Source organism: Pteropus alecto, unplaced genomic scaffold, assembly GCF_000325575.1.
Source record: "Pteropus alecto unplaced genomic scaffold, ASM32557v1 scaffold38, whole genome shotgun sequence".
NCBI classification, from domain to species: domain Eukaryota; kingdom Metazoa; phylum Chordata; class Mammalia; order Chiroptera; family Pteropodidae; genus Pteropus; species Pteropus alecto.
The window spans coordinates 4015312-4042634 of NW_006442512.1; the positions used below are offsets into that span (position 1 = coordinate 4015312).

At 33.8% G+C, this 27323-nt stretch overlaps 1 protein-coding gene across 10 annotated transcripts in view; it reads left to right on the top strand.

The window, feature by feature from the left end:
• The window catches only part of MYO9A (myosin IXA), a 239386-nt gene that overhangs the window by 203340 nt on the left and 8723 nt on the right, over positions 1 to 27323 (top strand). For all 10 annotated transcript variants that reach the window (XM_025040332.1, XM_025040333.1, XM_025040331.1 and 7 more), the window contains 5 exons: positions 5319 to 5511; positions 7009 to 7137; positions 7923 to 8028; positions 8741 to 8872; positions 9610 to 9733. In XM_025040332.1, coding sequence (XP_024896100.1) covers positions 5319 to 5511; positions 7009 to 7137; positions 7923 to 8028; positions 8741 to 8872; positions 9610 to 9733 — 684 coding nt within the window. The remainder of the gene's footprint in view (positions 1 to 5318; positions 5512 to 7008; positions 7138 to 7922; positions 8029 to 8740; positions 8873 to 9609; positions 9734 to 27323) is intronic.

The window sequence follows — 27323 nt, forward strand, 5'->3', positions numbered from 1 at the left end:
TCCATATCTTCATTGCCCCATTATTTATAGTAGCCAAGATATTGGGGCATCCAGGGTGTCCATTAATGGATGAATGGATAAAGAAGAGGTGGTGTATATAGATATACAATGGAATATTACTCAGCCACAAAATAGAATGAAATCTTGCCATCTGCAACAATATGGATGGACCTAAAGGGTATTATGCTGAGTGGAGTAAGTCAGACAAAGACAAATGTCATATGTGGAATCTAGAGAACAGGATAAACAAATAACAGAAACAAGCTCATAGATACAGCATTTTGGTAGTTGTCAGATTTGTGTGTAAGGGGATGTGTGAAGGGGTGAGGAGATTAAGAGGTACAAATTGGTAGTTACAAAAATAGTCATGGGAATGTAGAGTACAACATGGAGAATATAGTCAGTAGTATTATAATAACTATGCATGATGTCAGAGGGTACTGGATTTATCGGGGTAATCACTTTATAAGTTATATAAATGTCTAATGACTGTGTTGTACACCTGAATCTAATTTAATATTGTATGTCTACTATAATTGAAAAAATAAAAATACAAAAAAATTTTTTAAAGAATAAAAGACTGGTTAATGATTATAATATATTGTAAAACTTTCCAAAGGAAAGGAAAATATTTTGTAGACTATTTGGGTTTTGTTTGTTTGTTTGTGGCAGTTTCGAAGTTATTAGTTTTTCAATCCAGTACTTTTTAATGGAAACGACTAAAAATCTGTTACAGAATTTGAGACCCATTAAAAGAAAGTTGAATGAGAAAAAGTAAATAAATAAAATGCATGGAAACCACAAAATGTGGTTGGAAATGTACTTAAAGTATTCTAAGGATTATCTGGAAAGTGGTAAAAGTGCTAAAAACATTTTAGGCTTAAATGTTACAGATATTTGTTGTAGTCTTTAAAGTAACCACTAAAAGAATAGCAAATGAATACATAAAAGTTAATAAAAATGATAAAATGGAAAAACAAAAATTGCTTGATTAAAAGAAGACAAGAAATGAGATAAACTGAAACATAGACCAGTTCAGAACAAAGAACATAAATAGTGAATTGGTGGATGTGAGTCCAGATATATTGGTGACTATATCAAATGTTAATAGGCCAGATACTTCCAGCTAAAACACTAGGTTAAAACTAAGTGAAAGATCTCAATGTCGTTTTTATGAAACATACTTAAATATAAAGATACAGAAAAGTTAAAAGGAAAAGGATAGATAGTTATAACATGGAAAGAGTAACTATTAGAAGGGTGGTATAGCTGTACTAATATTAAAGTATCCTTTAAGACAAAAAACCTTACTTCAGTTAAAGGTGTTTGATAATGATAAAATGGTCAGCCCATTAGGGAGATATAAAAATTTTAACTTTAAAATAGTCTAATATTAATAGCTTTGATACCTGGCAGACAAAAATTCAGTAAGGATGCAAATGATATGAAAAACAAAATTTAAAAAATTGGCTTAGTTGCCATGCATTGAACTCTGCATCCTACAATTGCCTGACTACACAGTCTTTTCAAGTGTACATGGAACATTTGACAAAATTAGTCATGTGTTGGGCCATAAAGCAAATTCTTACAAATGTCAGAAGTTTGAGATACTGAGAGTATACTCTTTGGCCAGAATGGAATTAAGCTATGAATCTACCTGACAATAAAAAGAAAGTCCTCAAATGTTTGGAAATTAAACAGTATACTTCTAAATTAAAATAAAAATGGAAAAATATGTTGAATTAAATGATAATGAAAGTATGACATAGCAAACATGTAGCTATAGCTGACATTGTGATTAGAGGAATATTTATAACTTTGAATGCATGCATTGGAAAGGATACAAAGATAAAAATGATCTAAACTTACCTCTCTAGAAAGTAGAGGAAAAAAAAAACAGCAAATTAAACCTAAAGACAGTAAAAGGAGGATAATAGAAATAAATGAAATGAAAAGCATTTGTGCTAGAGATAAAATGTACAGACAAATTTTAGCTCTTTGAATAGCCTAAAATAATGAATAAACTCTTTAACAAGTGATTGAAAATAAGAATTAAAAAATTGGTGTATTCAAGAAGAAGAATGTAGTGTATCACTGCAGATACTGCATACATTAAAAGGAAAATAAAAAGCTATTATGAATACCTTGATACCAATAAATTTAACAATTTAAGATTAATTGGGAAAATTCTCACAGAAATACAACTTAGCTAGACTAAGTCAAGAGAAAATAGAAAATATGAAGAGTCATATTTATTAAAATAGAATCTGTAATTGAAAATCTTCCCAATTTCACTAATCATCAGGGAAATGCAAAACCATAATGAGATTTGGGCCCACTGAAATGGCTAAAAGGAAAGACATCTTAGCAAGAATTAGAGCCACTGAAACTTTCATACATTACTGGTAGGAGTGTAAGTTGGCCTAAATACTCTTGTATTATTTGTCAGTGTTTGTCAAAGCTGAACATGGCTCAGCAGTACCACTCCAAAATTATATACTAAACAGATATATATAGATATTTGTGCCAAAGACAAATAGAAGACATTTATAGCAGCACTATTTTAACTAGCCCCAAATTGGAAGAAACCTAAATGTCCGTCAGCAGTAGATTGAATGAATAAATTGTATATTTGTATAATGGAATGCTATATAGCAATGAGATTAAACTATTAGTACTCAGTGTTGAATGAAAGAAGCCATAAACTAAAGCATACATACTGTATTATTCTACTTAAAGTTCAAAATAGATGCAACTAACTCATGGTATATATATTATATGATACCATTAATAACAATATTCAAAAACAGATTAAGCTAAGTTATAGTAATAGAACTATAGATACTGGTTATTTGTGAAGAGTGAAACGCGTAGTGGCTGAGAGGACCTTGAAGGGGAACTTTACACTGCTGGTTATGTTCTTTCTTGATTTGGGTCCCGGTGACAAGTGTCCATTTACTTTGTCAAAGTCTACACACTTAGGATTTGTACACCTTTCTGTATATATGTCATACTTCAATAAATTTTTATTTAAAACACACAGAGAAGTTAATTGGAAGGGGAAATAATTATAAAAACATTTTTTTAAAGAAAACTCAGTTAAAGTTTTTCAGTTGGAAATATTAAAATTAATTTTTTCCTTCAAGAAATATAATTTTTTAGCATGTTTGCTTTAGATTAGTTGGTTTAAAATCAAACTATTTTAAAGGTTTTGTTTAATACCCTCAAGTATTTTATTTTTTTGCTTTCTCAAGTCTTAACTATTCACATTCGTCATGCCCTAGGGATAGCCTTATCATTTAAATAGATTATATGTTTGCATGTGTGTATCACAGTAATAGTAGGAGGTTTGGTTCAGTTTATTTTGTTTTAATCATTGCAGCAAGCATTATTTTATTTTCTCAACAATTTATTGAGTATTTGCCATATACCAGATACTGTGCTATGTATGTTCATCTGTAACTTCATCTTTACAATAACTCTCTGAGATAGAAAGATGATATTCCTGTTGCAAATATGAAATAACCTAGTTATAACCTAGTTGCAAATATGAAATAACATAAATACCCTAATTCATTTAGTGATGATACAAAATTTTAACTTGCATCCTCTAAATGTTCCAAGGTTAAGTGTCTTTTCTCTTCCACCTCAGACCTAGAAATACATTTCAGAGATGTTGCCTTATATTAATTTAAGCTGATTTTTATGTGCTTCCAAGTAAACATGCAATTAATTCTCTTAAGAATTAAGTACTGGAATGCAGAGTATGTATGTATAGATGAATGATGCATAATAATATAAAACTTATGTCTTCCATTACTTAAAATTCTCTGGTGGCTTCCCTTAGCTGTCAGGACAGATCCAGGTTTTGTAACTTAGTACCCAATCCTCTTTACAATCTTTCTGTCTTTTTCTCATTTTTAGTTCAGCCATATCAGATTATGTTAGCTTTGTACATTTCTGTAGTTCTTTGTTTTCTTTGCCTAAAATGTTCTTTTCTTGCCTTCCTTACTTACGTACTGTTTGCTTTCTAACAGTTAGGTTAAGCATCAAGGTCTTCTCAAGGTTGTTAGTTGTTATCCACTGGGCTCAGTGCTTCCCGATTTCACTGTTTCACTTCTGTGGTTCCATAAGACCTAATAATTCTGTTGTTGTTGTTTTACTTATCTCCACACACTAACATTACTAGTTTTAGATTAGTGTTAGGGTAAGAACTATCTCTCTGATTTGATTTTGTTTCCCTGTTACCTAGCACATAAATGATAAATGTATTAAGATAATACTAGAAAGAAAAAGTAGAATCAATTCAAGTTAATATCTTGAAGGCTAGACTCAGGAATGTTGCACCTTTTTTGATATATATTAAATCAGCAGCTGAAGGTTTTCAAGGATGGTAAAGTAGATTATATATACTCTACAGCATATTAAAAGAAGAGAATATGGATATGGGAAAACTTATCAGGAAGTTGTTAGACTAGGCCAAGTGGACAGTTATAATATATTTGAACTAGGGTGATGACACTGACAACAGAAAAGAAAAAATGGAGTGTACTGCTTGAGTAAAAGAACTTGACACTGCTTGGATTCAGGTTGGAGGAGAAAGAGTGGGTATACAGTGTTGGGTTAGGGAAGGAGAATGATGCAAGAAAAGGAAAGAACAAAAAAGTTTACAAAAAAGATTTTTGTTTCAGAGATAATACCTGGCATTTTTCTTTTTTGTGAATTCAAATAATCTTAAACCTTTTTTTTTTTTTTTTGCAGTCACATAAATTATAGTTAGTAAGGTATGATGTAAGATATATCATTGAAATAAAAAAGAGCTAGAACACTCATCATGGGTGAATCTGTGTGTACCTCTGCCTTTAGCTGTGGCATCAGTGTTCAGTTAAACTTCTTTAAAGTTTATATAAACATCAAAGCATTCTTATACTTCAGAAATTACTGAGAACTCTACTTCATATCAAATTGGTTGATTTTCTAATGGTACCTGGTAAATGTTTAGCACACAAATTCTATCTCCCTAATCCCTTGCCCAAATGCCACTTTTACATAAAGAGATTTTTTTTAACAGTAGCCTATTGCCACTGCCTCCATTCTCCACCCCATTTGGCAGTGGGGCAGTATTCTTAGTAGGAGAGGATGGAAACTAGCACCTCATTTATACTCTCAGCATTAACCATAATTACCTTTCCCCCTAACTCTAGTAACTATGCTCATAAAACTTCAGGAAAATAAAAAATAGTTTCTCTTAAGTAGTTGGTTAAACATGTTTAAAGATGTTTGAATGTATTTGGAAACAAAAATGATCTTCCATTTAGTATGATCCAGAGCTGTCATCTCGACAGTTTGGGGTGGAACTGTCCCGTTTGACCAGTGAAGACCGAACTGTTCCTTTAGTGGTGGAAAAGCTCATAAACTACATTGAAATGCATGGACTGTACACAGAAGGTATTTACCGAAAGTCTGGTTCAACTAACAAAATCAAGGAGCTTCGACAAGGTCTAGATACAGGTAAGATAGTGCCCTCCAAATCAAGACCAAATACTTTTATTCAAATAGATCAGTTTATGCTCTTAAAGTTTTCATTACATGTTGATCTTTTTGTTGCAGCAAGAAGAATGCAATCTTTTCTGTGGTGCTTATTTATCATCTTGTTACTTTCTAAAGAGACTTTGTTTTTATGTGGTCAATTCAGCAAACATTGAGTGTGTCATTTGTACAAGGCATTATTAGAGACTTCAGACAGATCTCATTTAATCTTTTTAGCAGTCTGATAAGATCATGATATTTGTAATATTCAAAAGAGAAAAATTTAGGCTCAAGGGAATTAATGAGCTATTGATTATGCAGGACACTGTGCTAATGTTTTTATACTAATCTCCACAACAACCCTGCAAATAAAGAATTATTATTCCCGTTCACAGATATATAAACTGAGATTTACAGAGGATCTTTCCCAAAGACTCATTACCAATAAGTGACCAAGCTGGGATTTAACCATAGATCTTCTGAATCCCTTTTAAACTATTACCTGTTAGTCTCTATTACTCTGACTCCAAGTAATGCTCTTTCCAGTGCTGCTTCTTGTTTTTCTACATTGACGACAGAGTTATTTAATAATTAGTGGGTTGAATATTTATCTGTGTAGAACTCTAGCCACAGGGGTTTGACTTTGGTTTCATTCTCAACTTCTACTCTTTACTACTATTGGAATAGATGTTTTTGAATCACATTATATACAGAGCTTGCCTCTGTATAGCCAAGAACCTATCCACATGCTTTTCCTTTCTAGTTTTTTTTTTTTTTTAATAAACCAGTGAGAAATGAATCAGTATGGAAATAATAACAGAAAATGCCTAGTAAAACTCAAGCAGGAGGTTCTGCCTACCAGAGACTCAGTCTATTCCAGTTTAAAGGCAGTTGCCAATTTGTCTCTTATACCTTGAGTCAACATAAATGAAAAATCATTCATCCTATATCCTCCCAATCATCTCGTCTGTATAATCTCAAAGAGTTTATAAATGAAATGGAATAAAGGCATTTTGTTTATATTTCCTGAGCTCAATTATTACTGTCCTTTTATCTCTAAGAATGACTTAAAATCAGCCTTACTTTTAGAAAATGTCCTTGGCCTTTTTTCCACTTGTCATCTTAAGCATTGTTATTTAAAGTGTGCTTCACACACTGATCCACACAGTAAGATAAGTATAGAAATTAAGAGCAAGCATTTAGAAACATTTACAGCAATTTAACAGTGCTTTGACTTGAAAACATGTGACCTTTCATTTTACATATCATTGGGTCCACAATAGATTGGGAAAACAAACAAGCAAAAACTGTTTCTTTACCAGTTAGAAGCACTATTCCAAAACATTGGGATTAGATTACAGAAAATAGATATTAGTCTGATTAGGAACATGAACACTTTATTTGATAATGATAGTTTCTAAAGTGAATTATTTGAATCTCTGCATATTTTTTCATGTTATCTAACTCGTCTATAAATAGATGCTGAGAGTGTAAACTTAGATGACTACAACATACACGTCATTGCAAGTGTATTCAAACAATGGCTTCGTGATTTGCCCAATCCACTCATGACCTTTGAACTTTACGAGGAGTTTCTTCGAGCTATGGGTAAGCACAGGCTTCCTGGATTTGAGAGGCCTGTACTTGGAAATGGAATGCCATCTTTGTTATAAATTATTTAGCCATTCTCTAGTGATTTAGTCTTTATAGATCCACAAGTAAGCTTTTGACCATAAATATGAAATGGCCATTGTACTCTCACTTATTCAAATTTTGATTTCTTAGATACTGATTAAAACTTCATTGTCCTAAAAGCTTTCTGAGTTTCTTAGTTGCTTTTCACTAACAGATCGAAAGACTAGGGTTACAAACAATTAAAAGATTAAATAGATTTAAGAGTTAGTTTATGTTCATTTAAATTATGAATCTGGGGAAGAACACTATGTAAAGCTGGCTATCTTATGCCAGGCCTAACAGGTTATAGAATTTAGTTTTTCAGTGCTACAGATGTGTAGACCATTGATGAAGGCCTGCCCGGAAGTGTTTAGGCCCTAAGGCATGACTTCTCAACTGATCTATAAATTATATAGCAATTGATTAATTTTGACGAGGAATCAGTCTACCACAAAATGCCTGAAACACTAGGGCCTCTCTTTTCCCTTACAATAATCAAGGATTACTTGGATACAGATTAAAATTCAAGAGACTGCTTAGAACATAGAACTCAAGCAATGGGAGATTAGTGGTAACTGCAAGTTACCTGCCACACAGGTACAACTACCTCTTCTAAAACTCTAGAGCCAGTCTCCCCTGCTACCAAGTGTCTGTCCAGGAGGAAGAGGTAACATATAAGAGGGGACATTCAGTCTAATTTGCTGCTCTACTATTTTTAGGTCTTCAGGAGAGGAAAGAGACAATCCGTGGTGTATATTCTGTGATTGACCAGCTCTCCCGAACTCATCTCAATACACTAGAACGCCTCATCTTTCATCTAGTCAGGTAACTTCAAGAAGCAACAGAATGTTTCTCTTGGATTCTTTTAAATAAATGAAGAGCTCTTCCATTTGGAAAACTGATATCTTTTTTTTCTTCCTATTTATAAAGTCAGTGCCTCAAGTAGGTAGTTATGATTCCTTGGAGCAGAAATCAGTGGAGTTGGACTGTATGTCAGATGCTTCTCTGCCCTACTTGAGCCAAGTAACAGCTTCAGCCCAATAGTGGCACTGTGTGGCTTAACCTGTTATTTAACTCCTGAACTAGAAAGTTTGTATATCTGTTGACACAACCTTATTCGTAGGAGGTGGGTTCAGATAGTGCTCAGGAATTGACTGACCAAAGAGATTTCAGGAGAAACCCTGAGTGTAAATATCATCAGTAGTTGGGATAAATACTACTATATGAAAGTGCATTAAAGTCTTTGCGTTCTTCAGACATGTTTATCTAGTGATGGTGATTTCGAGCCATGGGTTACAGATCTCCCTGGCCTACAATGCTTCAAGGAAGGAACAGAATGAAAGTGTGTTTTCCAGAGGCAAAGGAACAGTGTTGGGGAAAGCCTACAGTATCTCCCTTCAACCGGCATGAATATCCTTCAGTACTGTGCAGTTAATGTTATACGTCTTCTTTCTCTCATCTTTTCTGCCTACCTCACTACTGTTTTCTCTTTTTATCCTTGTTTCACTTGGAATATTTTTTTGTTGTTATTCCTTAGGATTGCTCTGCAGGAAGACACTAATCGAATGTCTGCTAATGCTTTGGCCATCGTGTTTGCACCCTGCATTCTCCGCTGCCCTGACACCATTGACCCACTACAAAGTGTGCAGGACATCAGTAAGACTACCACGTAAGGCCAGTCACCATCACCTTTGCAAGACCCCAGGGACTTCTGAGTCAGTGAAGTTACTTTATCCAGATATCAAGCATAGAGAATGACTTCATAAATTCAGATTATTTTAAGAAGGTTGCTAGACACCCTGGGTTTTCTTATGCTGAAGATGAAAAACTTTCTTTAGATTCTATTCATCTGAACATTATTTGCTTTGAAGAGTCTTATTTTTAAAATTTGACTTTTCTTTGGGAGTGCTTATGATTTCTAAATATATTTTTAAATTCCATTTTACCAAATTACGTACACTTTGTATCTTCCTGTAATCTAGTCTAATTGGTTTTATGTCTCTGAATCCCTTTGTTCTTAGTACTTCAATATTCCTATATTTCTTCTTGGCCTTTTTTTTGTGTGTGGGCCTCTGCTTTCCTCCTAGAGTGGTAGTTCTTAACTTTGACTGAAAAAGCTTAAAAAAAAAATACTGGTGTTTGTGTCCTATCCCCATAAAATCTAGTCTGATTTAATTGTTCTGGGGTGTGGCCTGGACATTTAGCATCCTCAGATGGATGCTAAAAGTTCAACCAAAGTTATGAACCACCATTCTAAACTCTGTCTCTGAGTTCATAAAATAAGGGATGATGATTTTTCTTTTATCTTCCATCTACCACACTTAACTGAAAAACAGTCTGTGGGTGCTACACTTTATTTGATTTACTTAAGCTCCTAACAGTTTCCTCTCTTCCCTGCTATTTCAGCTGTGTGGAGCTGATTGTTGTGGAACAAATGAATAAATATAAGGCTCGTCTCAAAGACATCAGTAGCCTGGAATTTGCTGAGAATAAGGCAAAGACTAGGCTGTCACTGATTCGTAGATCAATGGTAAGATGCACGACATGGACTCATGGGAAAATGGGAGCCTTCCTGGGGTTTTAAGTGTGTATTAATGGTGGAGAGAGAGATTATTCTCTGAATCTTTTTCACGTGAAACAAGTAAAAAAAAAAAATCACCAAATCTCAGAGTATTATGGATGCCTCATATGTGATCTTTTAGCTCCCTTTAATTGTATGTACAGAATATATATACAGTTAAATGTGTAAAATTTTTAAAATCAAGTATTTGGATAAAATGTTGGTCATTTAATAATATGCCCTTTTTTTCCCTGTCCGTTCTGTGAAGCCTTAACCTATACTAACTTTTTTCTCTACTTCCTTCAACCATCTGTTCCTACCCTCAACCATGTCACTTTTGGTGGTCCTGCCAGTACTCCTGCGATGTAGAGAACTTAATAAATGGCAAGAATATGATGTATAAGGAAATGGAATTCCATCTATGAGTCTATTATTATCAAAGATTCTTTAAGGGTTTACTGTTAGTTTTGAGAAAAGTCTTACAAAAATAATAATTTATTTTCCTCTATTTGCCCACTTTTCTGTTTAATAAGTTCCTTTATAACCAATGACATATATAGATAATTCCAGTTCTCACTGGAACAATAATCAGTAGAATCTGAATAACTGGAAAACTACTGTCGCATTAAAGTTTAATTAGTCCCATTTGCTACCCTTCCCCTCAATTGTAAAACAAAATTGTAGTGATGAACACCCACTCAGATCGCCAGTAAATCTCTAAAGAGATGTAGGCTTCCCCATCATTATGCCTGTGCTTCTCCAGGGGCCCAGCAATACTTCCTCCATATCTTCATAGTTTATACTTAGATTAGTATTAAAGTAACTCTGCTTTTACTATTTAAACCAGGTGGTTTAAATAGTAAAAGCACTATTTAAACAATCATTCAACAAATGTCTGTTGAGGAACTTAGTGAAGGGTCTTTTCTAAAAACAGTCATAAACATAGACTTTTCCCAGTCAGTAAAGGTATTAAATAAAGCGCATCAGAGGATATTATGTAAATCTTTTCCTCAGAAAATGAAAATAGAAACCCCATTTAAAAGTGAAACCCTTTCTGTAGTGTGAATTTTCAGAAGCTCAGTTCTGAGAAGCCCAATTTGGTAGTGTCCATCCAGGGGGAAAGGAAAGAGACCTTTTACTGTAAAGCTACTTTTCAAAGCAGGTAGACTAGCTGTGCTTTTTTTTTTTTTCTTTTTTTTTTTCTTTTTTTTGCTGATGCTTGCAGAAGAAGTCCATTGAAAGATTAACCCTTCTCTTTTAATGGGGCAATGACATGTACTTTCTAACCTTCTGCTTTCCTTTTCATGTCCTTCCTAATCCAGAAACCTGTACTAATTGCAGTTAGATTTATGACCATTACCCGCAATTCAGTCTCGGTATGTATTAATATTGCAATGTGTCACAGCCACTTTACATTATTGTCTCTCATCCATCCAAGAGTTGTTCTGCTCTGTCTAACATCCATGCCTGTCCACCCTCCATACACAGCCCCAGTTCAGGTCCCACTTCCTGACCAGCTTTCACTTCCTTTTCTCTTACTCTCTTTCTTTAGAACCTTCATTTTCCTTCCTCTCTATCATACAGTTGAACAATCTTCATTTATAATATACTGGTTTTTCCTCTTTCTCAGATAAGCCTCTTTGTGGTTTCTTCTTTGGTTGGATCATTAAAAGGTGAACATTGAAAGCATTGAGTTACCAAATTTCTGCTTTTGAGCTTTGTTCTCATCAATCTCCTCTACTTTATTACTTGAAATACCTATTGCTACTTCTAGCATCATTATTAGTAATGCTTATTTATCCATTCATATCTGTGACTTGAATGGTGTCTTCCTAGGCACAGAAGCATGGCTCTTATCCACTTGACATTTTTCAATAGACCAGCAAATAATAATGAGCAAATTGATGGACTGATTCTAGACTTAAATATCACAGTATAATAGAGTTCATACCAGGATTACACAAAAAAGGAATAGAGAGTTGGAAAGCTAAGAACACCAGTATACATGGAAACTAATTTCAGAGACTCTCCATCTATGTGTAACCAGTTCACTGAGGATTTCAACTTGCTGGCATATAAATACAAACCAGTTTTGCTTTTTATCTGGTAACTGCCTTTCAACTCTGCTATGCCAAACTCCCCTTTCTGCTGGATATCAGCTACCTTAACAGCAACTTCTTACTATTCCATAATACTCAAATGCTGTAGTCACATTCTAATATTTAAGACTTAGTTCTCTTCATATTATAAATTTAGTCACAGACTTGATGTAGTACTGTTGTCACTTTCTCCCAGGACAATTAGACCTTAATCTGGACTGAAAACTTTGGGGGTAGGTGAATAGTGAAAAAAAACTTTGGGGAGGTGAATAGTGTTTTCTTTCCCTCCCCCCCGCTCCCCCCCGCCCCCACACTTCTGCCCTTCCTCTTTCTTGTGCTTTTTCTTCCTCTGGTGTTGAAACTGGGAGGAGTGATAGGAGAGGCAGAATTCTGCATGATATCCCAGTGTGAGGGGGCAGTTCTCTTTCTTGGTTGTTCAACACTATTATTCAAGCTTATTGTCAACAGGCTAAATGAGATGAGTGGTAGCTCCAGTTTACCCTGCTGAAAGTGAGCTCAATCGTATCACATTTCCATAGGCATTCGCAGTCCTTGCAAGATTTGGTCACATCTTCTGGCTAAACCTGACTGATGGTATTCTTACCATGTGACTCACATTTTTTTTCAAGACTTTAATCAAAGTCTTGGTATTAAATAAAGCGCATCAGAGGATATTATGTAAATCTTTTTTACATAATTCTCAGACCTACAGCACATTGGGAGAAAGATTACATTTTTCATACCTCATAGGAAATAAGAACTCAAGGTGGGTGATAGTCTTACCTGCCTCTCCACCTGACATTTCCTCACCACACTCTCTCCCCATTTCTCTTTTCCCCTGTGCATATAACAGGGGGCAAATCAGTAAGTCTTTTGCTTATACAGATAACCAAAGAAGGAATGAAATACCAGTCTGCCTTTATTTTAGATGACTTTGAACTTTAATTCTTACCTTCTGAATTCATATGTGACAACTGCTTTTTTCCCCACAGAGAAGAGGGGAGATCCTCTTTTCAAAAACTTTATGTTCCCTCAAAGTCCAATAAACTCCTCTCTTTTCAGCCTTTTTAGATTCACATTGAGGAAAGGTGTTACAATACTGATGATGGGGCTGGTTCAATAAACTGGTACCTCTTAGAAAACCCTGAGAGAAGCAGCTGATACCAACTACTGTTGGCTCCTTGAAGCTAGAAGAAGGGGTATTTAATTATCCTCAGCTTTGGGCTTTAGCCACATTTTAGAACAAGAGGAAAAATCCCATTTAACATCCTGTTGCATACACATTTAGCTATTGAAACAGCCATAAGCCTAGTCTTAAGAACAAGACAGTATCTAGGACATATATTTGGTATTCAGTAAGCATATATGGAATTGAATCTAAGAATTGAATCTAGGAGAGATAGCAGTGAGTTTTTAGGATATCCACTACAAATAGACTAATCAAAGTCAGTGTGCATGAATTCATAGATTTTAAAAGTTGCTCTTTCATAATTAAATGTAATAATGACTTTTCTGAAATGCAGAGTGAACTGCACTTATGAGAAATATTGCCAATGTGAAAAGTCATTTTAGTTGGGTGTTGAAAGGTGAGTAGCAATTTAACAAATGAAAAAAAAGAAAGAGGGAAAAGATAATTCCAGAGGCAAGGAAGCATGAAACAGCAATCTATGACTAATGACTACCCTGTGTAGCTAGAGCTGGTAGTATGGAAGTGGCAGAAGAATTTGGAGAGGTAGATTAGAAACAGGTGTGCAATATTAAGAATTTTTAATTTTCTGCTTTGAAAATTAAGAACTGTAGAAAGGTTTTCAAGTAGGGGAATGTCTCCATAAATGTTTCTTTTAGGAGATAACTAGTAGCACTCTGAAGAACAATGACTAGAGATAGACAATACTGGCAGCTATATATCAGTTAGGAGGCTCTTGACTTGTAAATAATCATATTTGCCATCACTAAAATAGGTGAATCCTGACCATTTCATATAGTTCACCCTTAAACAACGTGGATTTGAACTGTGCAGGGCCACTTATGCGTTGATTTTTTTCAGTCAGCCGTCTGTATCAGTAGGTTGGGAATCCATGGTTGTAGAGGGCTGACTATATGTATTGTCCTACACCATTTTTTATAAGTCGCTTGAGCATCTATTGTTTTGGGTAACTGTTGGGAAGTGGGGGGTCCAGAAACCAATCCCTTGTGGGAGGGTTTGGAGGAGTCCAAAATTATGTGTGGATTTTCGACTGCGTGGGTGATTGACACTCCTAACACCCACATTATTCAAGGGTTATAATGTGTTATCTGTTATCCGTTTCTGCTACCATGTGGAAAGTGGTAATCAGATTTATGGTACATAATCTTTGACTAGGCTATTCTCAGACTAGGATTTTGGAATATGATATACTTGCAATCCATCCAGTAATACCTTTTCTATGACATGTTTTTTGTTATTTATGCTATAATTCTAAGCATAAATATTGATTTACCACTATTTAAGCTAATATAATATGAAGAATATAATTTGAATAAAGTTTACTAATCTGTAAAACCCTCACAAAAATCCTCTTAAAAGATGTTACACACAAAGGAGTCCTTGGCCAAACAATTTGGGGTATAATGTGTAGCACTTCCAAAACTTTGACCATGGGTGCTTCTTTTCATAATATATCTAGTTGAACAAGGGTTCTAAGAAAGGCATTTTAGAAACAACATTCTTATTTTTTAAATAACATCAGTTGCTCTGTTTACTTTGGAATTTTAAAATTGCTTTAATCTTTTTTAGGATTTTCATGCTGTGTTCATAGTGATTGGTAGTACTTGTGAATTTTATATCTTCTAGGCTTGTTTAAAAATTTGCCCTTGTATCTCTGTTAGAAATTGGCATGCCTGCAATTCTGTATTAATGTGGATTATTAGATTTGTGGAGTTAAGTGTTGCAATTGACTACACCAAAGAAGCAAGAAATGCCCCTCCAAAAGTTAAGTGTTAGTAATTGGAAAGCCAAGAATCATTTGAAAAGTGGCAGCTCTAAGGAGCTCCAAAGGAAAGAGATGCTCCAAGTGTGCACTTACTTGACTAGCAAAGGGTCCTGCCATTTCCTTTTTAATGCATGGCGTCTAAGTTTACTGACGTCAAGTGACGACATAATAAGAATCAGATTCAGAGAACGAAGATTTTCTTAGACTCTAGAGGCATCTGGTACTGACCAGCGGGTATTTTTGTAGTGTTATCTTTTTTTTTTTTTTTTAAGATATAATCGATATATAACATTGTATTAGTTTTAGGTGTACAATGTAATGATTTGCTATGTGTACACATTGCGAAATGATTACCACAATAAGTATAGTTAACATCCATCACTTCACATAGTTAGAACTTTTTTCTTGTGATGAGAACTTATAATGTTATCTTTGATAACACCACAACCAGAAGACCCCTACTCTTTCTATTTCTTCCTAACCCCCTTCCAGAGATCATTATGGTATGTAAAAGTAATTACTTGAAGGTGTGCATGCAGGAAGCATACAAGGGCCAGTGGTGAGGGGGATTAGGCACAGGATCTTTGGGGGAGAATAGGTAAAAGGAGAATAGTATATATGTTCTTTTTTCAGAAAGAAGCACCTCTTTCAAAGCCTGGAACCTTCTTATTCTCTCAGATGGGGACAAATAGGAAGAGAAATTATGTAGGAAATTCTTGTAGATAAGAGAGGGAAAAGTACAGTAATATGTGGCAATGGAACTTGACTCTTCAGGAGGCCTGCTAATTAGGTTTGAGGGAAATAAAAGAAGGTAGAAAGAGACAATATAAGGATTACTGTGGTCTTGAGATGATAGGATTACATGTGAGAGAAGAGAAGGTGAAGAGTTTACAAACGGTAGAATGATTTAGGGGGGTTGTCATTAGAGGAAAAAAAGGTACAGAATACTAGACAAGAATGAATTATATTCTCCATATAATTTTTGCTGCTAGAAGGAGTTTACCTATAAGTCTACCATTTATATTATAAAAAAGTCTCAGTTCATTCTTATATCTCTTTTTTAAAAAATTCAAATTTGAGGCTTCATACTAGCTCTTTTTGCGTAATAGTATACTCAGCGCTTTTAAAGAAACTTTTATAATTTCTCACAGAACTTAAAATTGAAAGATGAACTATTTGATACTAATTTTCAAATTATTGGACTTACTTCTGTATTATAGTATATAATGTCTTTAAAATTAGCCATTTGATAAATCTAAAATCTTCTATTTCTACACAAAAGATACATTCATATACTTGTTTCGTATTCATTATGGAAAATTTCGAACAGTAGGGTAAAGTTTAAAAGGCAGGAAAGAAATCACCTCGTCTATTAATATTTTTGAATATTTATATTTCCCTCAAAATTTTTCATTATATTTAATGAAGTTATGACAATACTATGATATTCATAGTTTTTTATTTTATTAGGAAGATTTTTCTAGAAATAAACATGAACTCAATTTCGTATCATAAATCTATTTAATATTTTTAAACTTTTACGGTTTCACTAAGTAAAAATGAGACTACTGTCAATATACAGTTCTTTAGAGGTACATCTCTTTGTTGACTGCACCTTGGACACATCTTTTTTCCTTTTTATTCTTTTGTATAAATGAGACCTGTCCTCTTAACCCCACTTATTCTTTCAGTTTCATTTATTCTCCAATTTTTTTCAACAGAAAAGGCCATATTTCAGGCACTGTGATAGGTGCTGGAGGTATAGAAATGACAAGATCTGTGCCTTAGATAAATTAACAGTCTAGTAACAACAATGTAAATCATTGTGGTTTACTTTACTAAATCTCATCTTGTCCCTGCAAAAGCTGTAGAGGCATAGAGAGCTGGGTGACTGGTACTGCCTGAGAAAATTGAATAAACTTTAATGGCTAGAATACAAGATTTCTTGGTAAGAATGAAGGAAGGGAAGAGTGATAATATGTAAGGTTTTGGGTTCTAAAATTTCAGGACCAGTAGTTTGTATTTGATACTTTTACACTTTGAGGGGTCATCAAAGGGGGTTTTAAGCCTTTTTAGAATATTTATCAATCACCAAAGACTTCCAAACCTTCTTAAAGAAAAACAATGAGTTTAATCAAGTGGTAGCTTCCAGAAAGAGGGATAGCCTAAGGCCGTTAGCTATTTTCATGCCATTCATACCTTTAACAAAACCTTTAACAAAAGACTCATTAGCTTAATACAACAATCATGTATTTATCACATAAATCTGTGGGATGGCTGGAGTTCAGCTGATTTACGATAAGATACAGGTTGGGTCCATCTCTGTTCTACACATCTTACTTTTCTTGAACTAGTGAACTATCAGGGATATATTTTCCTCATGACAATGTCTACATCACATGAATTGGTAACCTCAACTGTGCATGCTTCTGCTCCCATAATGTCTGCAAATATCCAACTGGCCATAAGCAATTGCATGACTAAACCCCAAATCAAGGAGTGGAGAATACACTTTACCTACCCTGAGGTCATGGCAAGGGTGTAGATATATAATTTTATTACAGAAGACTGGAGAAATAGAGCTGTTAATTTAGTTTATCATAATCTGTGATGCTTCTTACAAGGCCAGGAAGATAGCTCAGAAACATGTTTCTTTACAAAGAAAGAATTTTTCCCTCTTACATTCCTTAAAACAACTTAGTCCTTTTTTACACCTGATGTGCTCATGATCCAAAGCTGAGTTCCTTTCTCCCTCATAGAATGTTGGCCTTATAGATGAAAAGGAGCCTTAGTTCTGCTTTTATGAAAAGGGATTAGCTTGTAGCTCTTTTCAAAATGTCTTTAAGAGATTCAAACTCATTCCTGTTAAAATGGACTTATGGAGCCGTAGTATCTTAAAGGAAGTGGTCAATACACTTTTGACCTGGTCACTTAGATAATTTTGAATACTCTTTGGTCTTAGACCCAAACCCAACAATTTTTAGTTTCTTACAAGTTAGATGCAATATAGAATGTGTAACTATATCAATTAACATTTTATATTCCGTGACATTAAAATCTATTGGTTATTTGAATATTGAATATTTTACTCATGTACCTTGTAATGTCATAGATGAGTCACTTGAAAAATATTGGTTCACTGAGTTATGCAGATCTTTCACATGTTTCATACAATATCAGAAATCACATTTGTTAATATCACCACCTATCTCTTTAGAAAATCTTTAAGTACTGGGCAGCAGCTGTCAAACTCACAGGGCAGTTACAAGTTTTCAGAATTCTAATATTTGTTCAAAAGCTTGAAATTTTGTCATTGATAGCAGATATGGTCATACATTTCATTTGAAATGATGGACTTTCCACATTTTTAAAGAAATTGCTACATACCCAAGTCTGGATAATCATACTTTGTTGATTATTGTAAATAGCATTTCATGAATAAAGAGCAGTTAATTCAGCTTGTATTTCAAACAATTGCACATATACTTTTTCTTAAGATAACCAGTCAGTATGCAGCAGAGGTCCTTTATGGATAAAACTGCTCGTTTTATCAGACAGAAATTCAAAAATAGTGAACTCAAGGGTTAAGAATTTATTAAATTGTATTACTTGACGGATGACATGAAATCACCTTTTTTAAACTATGCATGATATAGCAAGAATGTGATGATTACTAGAACAGTTTGGTACCACTGCCTTGATTTATGCAAAGATGCCAACAGTTTGTACCCATGACTTTTGTACTATTAGTACAAGTCAAGTGAAAAGGGCAACTAATATCTTAGTATCATTATGAAAATAGTTTTGACATCGCAGATCTTTTTAAATGGATTTGGAGATACCCTTTATTCCTTCCAGCTGTCATGGACTGCACTTTGAGAACCACTGCTCTACAGTACATGTAACACTGCTGGCTCACTGCATTGCCCAGAAACGTTTGATGAGGATAATTCCTTTTCATGTGTAAGAAATAAATAGACACAGACACTTACTGGCTGTGCTTAAAGTGCCTACTAATCCTCATTTGGTGAATCATAACTATAAGAACTGGGATTTTTTAACAGGCTTGGTTACCTAATTATAACACCATGCAAAACAACCAGTCTTCTAGAAGACCTTAATATAGGACCTCTTCTTACCAGGAAAGCAGACTCCTCAGGAAGTGGTCTGATAATTTAATTCCTTGCTTCCTGTTTTTGTGACTTAACAGAAGACAATAGTGATCTTCCTTCTTGGCCCAAAGTGCTATTTTGGAGTATGACTTTTTCATTAGAATTCTGAGATTTGTGCTTTAGCTAGTCATATACAGTTCTATCTAGATGATGCATAAATATTCAACTCATGGACAAATCCCAGTTATATATACTTTTCTCGGATGCATTTCTTCATAAAGTATCATGACTCCCTGGTGAGGGTAATAAATGTCTTTCTCTACGTAGTCATCAGGTTTTTAAGAGTGGTGCAGTCCATTCCTTAATCACCACTATGAGTATCTAATTTCATCTATCTTCAATTCTTTGGGCTTACTTTGACTCATAGTATTGAATTTCTTTGTGCTCCATCAACCATGCCTTGCTATTCTTTCCTGCATCCTTTTTCTGTCATGAGCTTTATATTGTTTTAGGAAACAGCAAAACTCTCCTCATAAGCCTTATTCATTTTAACACTTTGGTGTACCTTTCACTGATTTATATTTTTTATCTCTTTAAGCCTTAGTAGAAAATGGAAATGTTGGGCTCAAGTGAGGATTACATCAAAGAGGGTATCTTCACATAGATCCTCCACATTAAAGCATTTGGTTCCTAATATTTTTGTTACAGTAGGGAAGCCTATTATAGACTCTTCTCACAGAATAATAGGGAAGCCTACTGTGGCCTGTCTTCACAGAGTTCTGACCCAAATCAAATAATTAAGGATCTCTGTTTCAGAATATCATTCTTAGAAAAAATAAACAGTAGAATTATATGTAGACTTCTTCAGACAAAGAATGGAAAAGCTACATGATTAAATGATTGATTTTGTGGGTTTTAAGAACGTTCTAAAAAAAGAGGAAGGAGGAATCAGACAGTACTGTGTACTGTGCGGTGAGAGAACTAAGGAAGGAGTTCCCAATTCTGCTTGGGGATACTGGGAAAGGCTATAGAAGAGGTGACATGTGAGCTAGATCTTAAGAAATGAGTCTGAACTAACCAGCTGGAGAAAGGTATGTTTTTAAAACCAAAATAGGCTTTGCTCTGAAGACATTAGCACTATGGGGCCCTGAGGGTGAGCAGGACTCACAGGGTCTCATGTTGTAGATAGTTACCTGTTAAAGTGGAATGGGAATTTTATGTTTAACACAGAATGTCCTCATTTTTAGGGAATAATTGATACCAGAAAAAGATTGTTTAAAGTAAGTGTACTTAAATAACATAATTAATGATTGATATAATGTATATAAACATGTAATTCTGTACCCACAAAGAAAAGAATATACCCTTTGGGCTTCCCATGGAATAGTCTAAAAATCAGGCGACAACAATTAAATGGTATTGGTAATTTTGTAGTTGTTAATCTGGGTGGTGGCTACATAGACATTTGTTTTACTATTTTTGAACCTACTTATAAATTTTATATTACCTTTAAGTATAAAATAATTCATAATGAAAATAATTAAAAGTCTAGAGGAAAAATTAGGCCACAAGAAAAACCTCAAAGGCAAAGAGGAAATGTAAACTGAAATTATTGAGTAATTTAAAAATTACAATAAAAACATGCTATATCTAAATCTGTGGGATATATATAGCTAAAACAGTATTCAGAGAAAACTATTGCCTTAAAATTTTATAGGAAAAATGAAAATAAACATCTAAATTAAGTTAAAAATAGAACAAAATAAACAAGAGCAGAAGAAAATAATAAAGGTAGAAGCAAGAAATAATGAGGGTAAAAGCAGGAAATAAATTAGAAAACAAAAAATGGTGAAACTAATAAAGTTGCGTCTTTGAAAAATCGTTAACTAATCTAATTAAAATGGAATAGGCATAAATCCACAAATAAGAAATAAGGAATTATTATAGATAACAGAATTTAAGAGTCATAAGAGACTACTGTTTTTTTAGTTATCTATTGCTGTGTAGCAAATCACCCAAAAACCTAATGACTTAAACCAATAATAAATATTTATTATCTCGTACATATATTTTTGTGGGTTAGGAACTTAGGAGCAGCTTATCTGTGTGGTTCTGGGTAGGTCTCTCATGAACTTGTAGTCAAAATGTCAGCCAGGGCTGCAGTTATCAGACTTGACTGGGACTATAGCATTTGCTTTCAAGATGCTTACTCATATTACTAGTTCATTGGTGCTTGCTCTTGGTAGAAGGAAGTCCTTAGTTCTTTGCCACATGGATTTCTTCATAGGGCTACTCTAGTGTCAAAATGACTTTTTCTAGAGCAAATGGCGCAAGAGAGCTAGGTAAAAGCCCACATGTCTTTTATACTCTGGTCTCAAAAGTTATACTCTGTCATCTCTGTAATAATTACACAGTGCAGCCCTGTTCAGTATGGAAGAGACTAAACAGGACATGAATACAAAGAGATGACAATGATCAGGAGTCATCTTGGAGGAGAGCTACTACAACTTTATTCAACTCTGAAATAAGTTTGAAAATGTAAAGTTTTCTAGGAAAATGTACTTTACCAAAACTGCCTCTAAAAGAAAGGCTATTAACAGACCAGTTACCAAAGAAAAGATAAAGTTGTCTAAGAGTTTCCTCCTATAAAAACACCAGACATAATTTCACAGAGGAAATTACCAACCCTTTAAAGATATAATTATAATTTAAACTGTTCCAGAGCAGAGAGGGAAAAAGTCTTCTTTTACAAAAAGAGTATGTAACATTGATACTTACTTCCTCCACCTCCCCAAAAAAAAAAAAAAAACTAATAAGAATTGCACACAAAAGTATTAAAGGCAGCAGAATACAAGATGGGCTCTGGACTAGACTTTGCATTGAACTCCCAGCACCAGTCTACTGGCAGTTGTGACATGGGCTAGTCATTTACTCTCCATGCCCAAGTTTTCTTATCTGTAAATTGGGGTTAGTAGTATGACTGACACAGGATTAAATGAATTAATATTTGTAAAGCCATAAGAATAGCACTTGATACATTAATATACATAAATATATCTATAAAGCACTTGATATGTAATTTCACAGCTGCCTCATCTATGAATATTAATCCAAAATCACTATTGTGTACATGCAACTTTTTTAGAGCTCTAAAAACATGTGTTTGGGGTTTTTTCTCCCTCTTCCCTAGTTTTATTGAGATATAATTGACATAACATTGTGTAAGTAATAATAAGGTTAGCTAACACATCTATCACCTCACGGTTACTTTTAAAAAATTCTTTTGGTGGTAGTGAAAATATTTAAGATCTACTCTCAGCCACTTTCAAGTATTCAGTATTGTGAACTATAGTCAGCATGCTGTACATTACATCACCAGAATTTATTCCTCTCTCTTATAACTGGAAATTTGTACTTTTTGACCACTATCACCCATTTTCCCCATATCCCAGCCCCTGGCAACAGTCTGTCTATTCCCTGTTTCTCTGAGTTCAGTTAAAAACATTTTAAAGAATGGAATCCCACCTGCTCCCATTTTGAAAGTGTGAAATCAAGAGCTAGTTTATTTTTCTGAACAAACTGAAAAGAGATAAATCTCCGTAGGCATGATAATGTCTTAAACAGCTCCATGATCTCTGCTCTCTGTCAGAATTGTGTATTATCTGTACCCTCTTTGATAGTGGTAATCCAGCTTTTCCTAGTAACTTTGTTAATATGTTGGTAAGGGATTGGAAATTTTCATATTGTATATGATATTAAATAATGGATTAGTGGGACTTTAGACCTAATACCAATATTTGAAGATAATTGTAGTTGATATCCTGATTTTAGGAATACTTTGTCTCTAAAGTTTAAACTGGAAAATTACTGGATAAGTATTCAAAAAAGGATTATAATATGGCTCTATAGATTTTTCAGTACTTGCATTAAGAATTGGGTACAAATTGTTCATAAAGTGTATGATGGATCAAAACCAATAAAATTTCAAATGTGATAGGAAAATATACTATACTTTTGGAGTAGGGAAATTTTTTCTGTTACATAAAATCATTTCGTACTACATGACAAAAATAACCATAAGCAAGGCAAAAGGGAAGTGACACCATAGGAAAATATTTACAACTCATATCACAAAGTCTCATTTTCCCTAATCAAGAAGGAGAGACCCTATAAGTAAATAGGACAAAGATTAGCTACCTTGTGAAAAATGAATGCAGGATACTGCAGACTACTTCTCAAAGTGTTAACTACTGACTCTTTACAGGGAGTCCAGGAGGTGAAATCTATTTTTATCATAATGCCAAGAAAATATTAGCTTTTTTCACTGTGTTGACGTTTTGGACTCATGGCAGAAAAACAATTATTTATCAACCACTGAAAGAGAATATACAATGATCTGGGAAAAAAAGTCTCATTTTGGGGGGAAAAAAAATAATTCATACCTATTATGAGGAAGTTGTAAAGTACAGAAAAGTGTAGAGAATAAAGGATATTATTCTATTCAAGAAACTACTGTTAATAACTGGATATATTTACAGATTAAAAAAAATACCTATGGCATATAAGTTTATGTGCAGTTTTTAACACAGCATTTTCCGATGTTTCTAAAAGTTCTATGTAATCAACTTTAAAAATTATTTTCTTTGACTTTATAAGACAACTCAGGCTATAAGGGTTTCAAGTTTCCCTTCATCTTTGTTTAATGATGTCTTAAAAGAGATCAGACCTGTAGAGCTTGTTTGATTTTCTTCAGCTCTGTTAACTAATTCTTCACTAACCCACGGTACAGTACTCAGGAGGCTAAGTAGGTGATGGTATGAAGGCTGAACAAAGGCAATTTTTTTTATTGAATACTGGGAAATAGATTCAATAAAAATAAAAACACAGGGAATAAGCTGAGATTTTCCAGTTCCTCAAGGCTAGAAATATCACATTAAATTTTATTCATTTGGCTTCATTAAAATAGTTAAAATCAAATGGAATGGGAAGATGTCCTGGAATTTATAATTTGATTCTGACTGGTCAGAATGGACTTTTAACACTGTGTTGATACTATCTTCAAACCATATTCTCTGCCACCATTCCACAGTGCCTTCTTCTGAGTTCTCCTTTGTCAAATTTGCAGACCGATCTTGTGTTTTGAGGGCCTTTTTCTTAATATTTTCTTTACTTCTTGATCTCAGAACTTAAAAGTGGAATAGCAGTCTTGTAATCCTCCTGATTTTCATCCCATTGCATTTTAGAACATGTGAGTTTGGAAGACTTAGCCCGAATGCTCTTAGAAATTGCCCTTCACTTTAACCTCACTGCCTGGGCTAGCTCAGAAGTTTCCATATCTTCCTTCTTTCTTCCCAAAATCAACTCAGAAATCTGCCAGTATTGTCCTATGATATTCAAAAGATATTAGTATGTTTGCATAAATCGCTAACTTTGAAAAGCTCTTAAAATATATTTTTGTTGTCAAATACAACACATTTGGAAAAGGACAGAAACATACACATACATCTTAATGAATGACAAAGTGGATATCCACAGACCACTCACGGTCAAGAAATAGATCATTGCCAGCTCTTCTAGAAGCACTCCTTTCTCTTTCCAGTCACAATCCTTTACTCTCCCTCAGAGGTTAGTAATAACTTGAGTTTTATATTATTCACTCTATTTTCTTTGTTGTTTTCCCACTAAAATATATATCCCTGAGCACAATAGTTTTGTTGTGTCTGTTTTTGAGCCTTATATAAATGGAATCATATAACATGTGTTATTTTTATATCTGACTTATTTCACTTAATCTTATGTGTAAAAGATTTAATCCATAATGTGTTTAGTTGTAGCTCATTTTTGTTACTGTGTAGTATTCCTGTGTATACCTATACCACAATTTAACCTTTCTCATGTTGGTGGACATTTGACTTGTGTTTTGAGGAGTTATGAATAATGCTACTATGAACATTCTGATATATATATTTTTGATGGATACATGCATGTGTTTTTGTTGGGGATATATAAGAGTGGAATTATTGGGTCACAGGATATATATATCATCAACTTTAGTACATAGTGCCATACTTTTTTCCAAAATGGTTGTGCTACGCTAGTGGTGTATGAGAGTTCCCAATTACTCCACATCCTTCCCAGCACTTATATTGCCAGATTCCTTAATTTTAGTAATTCTAATGAGTGCGTGATTTTAATTTGCATTTCTGCGCTATGACTCTAATGTGCTTAAGTAGCTTTTCATAATTGCATTGGCCGTTGAGATACCTTTTTTTGTGAAGGATCTTTTCAAAGCTCTTGTCCATTTTTCTAATTGGGTTGTCTTTTTCTGATATGTAGGAGTTCTTAATGAATTCTGGATGCAAGCCCTTTATTGGTTCCTTCCCTTGCATACTTCTCCCCCTCTTAAAAGTGGTGTTAGATGAACCAGAAGTTCTTAATTTTAGCGTAGTCTAATTTATCAGTCTTTTCCTTTAGGCTAGTAATTTTTGGGTCATGTTTAAGACATTTTTTACTACTTAATGTTATGAAGATAATCTTTATTCTAAAAGCTTTATTTTTTTGCCGTTCATATTTAGGTATACAGTCCACCTGGAGACAATTTTTGTATGTGGTATAATGTAGGGAGTCTTTATATTTGCATATGGCTACTGGTTTCTCCAGCATCATTTATTAAAAACAGATTCTTTCCATACTGCCTGACATCCCCCTTTTTTTTTAAATAAGAGTCTGTGAATGTGTGGATCAGTTTCTAGGCTCTCGGTTTTGACCTGCTTTGTACCAACACTACTATTGTAATTACTATAGCTTTCTAAAAATATCTGCTAGGACAAGTCTTCCTATCTTCTTCAATAGTGTGTTGACTATTCCTGGCTCTTTATAGTGCCATATAAATTATAGAATCAGCTTTACAAAAATTCTCTTGGGATTTTATTGAGATTACATTGAATTTATAGATCACTTTAGGGAGCATTGACATTTTGGAAATATTAGTTGTTTACATCTGTGGACAGGATTTATCTTTCCATTCATGTAGATCATTAATTTGACTCATAAGTGTTTTATGGTTTTATGTGTACAGTTCTTACACATCTTTAGTTTGAATTATTACCAGGATTTTAATATTTAGTTATAAGTGTTATTTAAAATTTTTATATTCTTTTTACTGCTTATTAAATAAAAATACAGTTGGTTTTGGTGTTTTTCACCTTGTATCCAACAGCCTTGCTGAACTCGCTTATTCTGATAATTTTTCTCTGGATTCCTTTGGATTTCCTACCTCTACAGTCATATTGTTCATAAGTAACAATAGTTTCACTTGTTCTTTTATAGTCTTATGCCTTTTATTTATTTTCTTTACAATAGCTAGAACCTCCAGCACAGTGTCAAGAGGAAGTGGTAATAGGGATCATTCTTGGCACTTTCCAATCTCAAAGGGAAAGCTTTCAACTTTTACCACTAAATATGATGTTTGCTCTAGAACTTTTGTAGATGGTTTATAGGATTAAGTATGTTCCCCTCTACTTTTGGTTTTCTAAGAGTTGTTATTGTGATTTAATGTTGAGTTTTATGAAATGCCTTTACTGTATATACTGAGGTGTTCATGAAACTTTTATTAATATGACATTGCACCAAATGATTTTCTAACATCAAATCATCATTATGCTACTGCAATAAATCCACCTGAGTCATGAGGTAATATCCTTTTTACATATTGATTCAGTTTATAGTATGTCGTTTAGGATTTTTGCACCCATGTTATGGATAAAATTGTCCTAAAATAGCTCTTCCTTTTAATATCCTTGTGATGTTTCGATATCAAGATTATGCTGGCCTCCTCTAAAAATAAGTTGGGAAATAGTCTTTTTTTTTTTTTTTTTAATTCTGTGAAAGAATCTGTCATTTCTTGTTGTTTGCTAGTGAAATTATGTAGAATTAGATTTTCTCTCTAGAAAGTTTGCATTTATGGATTCAATGTATAGGATTATTCTCTTTTTAATTTTTTTCTTTGGCAGTATCAATTACATGGATTTTTGTAGAAATTTATCCACTTTGTATAAAATTTCAAATTTATTGACACAAAGTTGTTCATAGTAGTAGCCTCTTACCCTTTTTATATCTATCTATAAGATTTATAGTGATGTTCCCTTTTTTCATTCCTGCCTTTGGTTATTTGTGAATTCTTTCCTTTTATCTTCATCAGTCTTGCCAGGATTTTAACTTTTTTATTAGTCTTTTCAAAGAGCTACATTTTGGCTTTGGTCCTCTTTATTCCAATGTTTTTTTATTTTTTTTTTTTTTTTTTCTCATTTATTTTGTTGTTCTTTATTTAGTATTCTAAAAAAAAAAATGCTTCTTTAATTTTTAATCTTTTCTACTG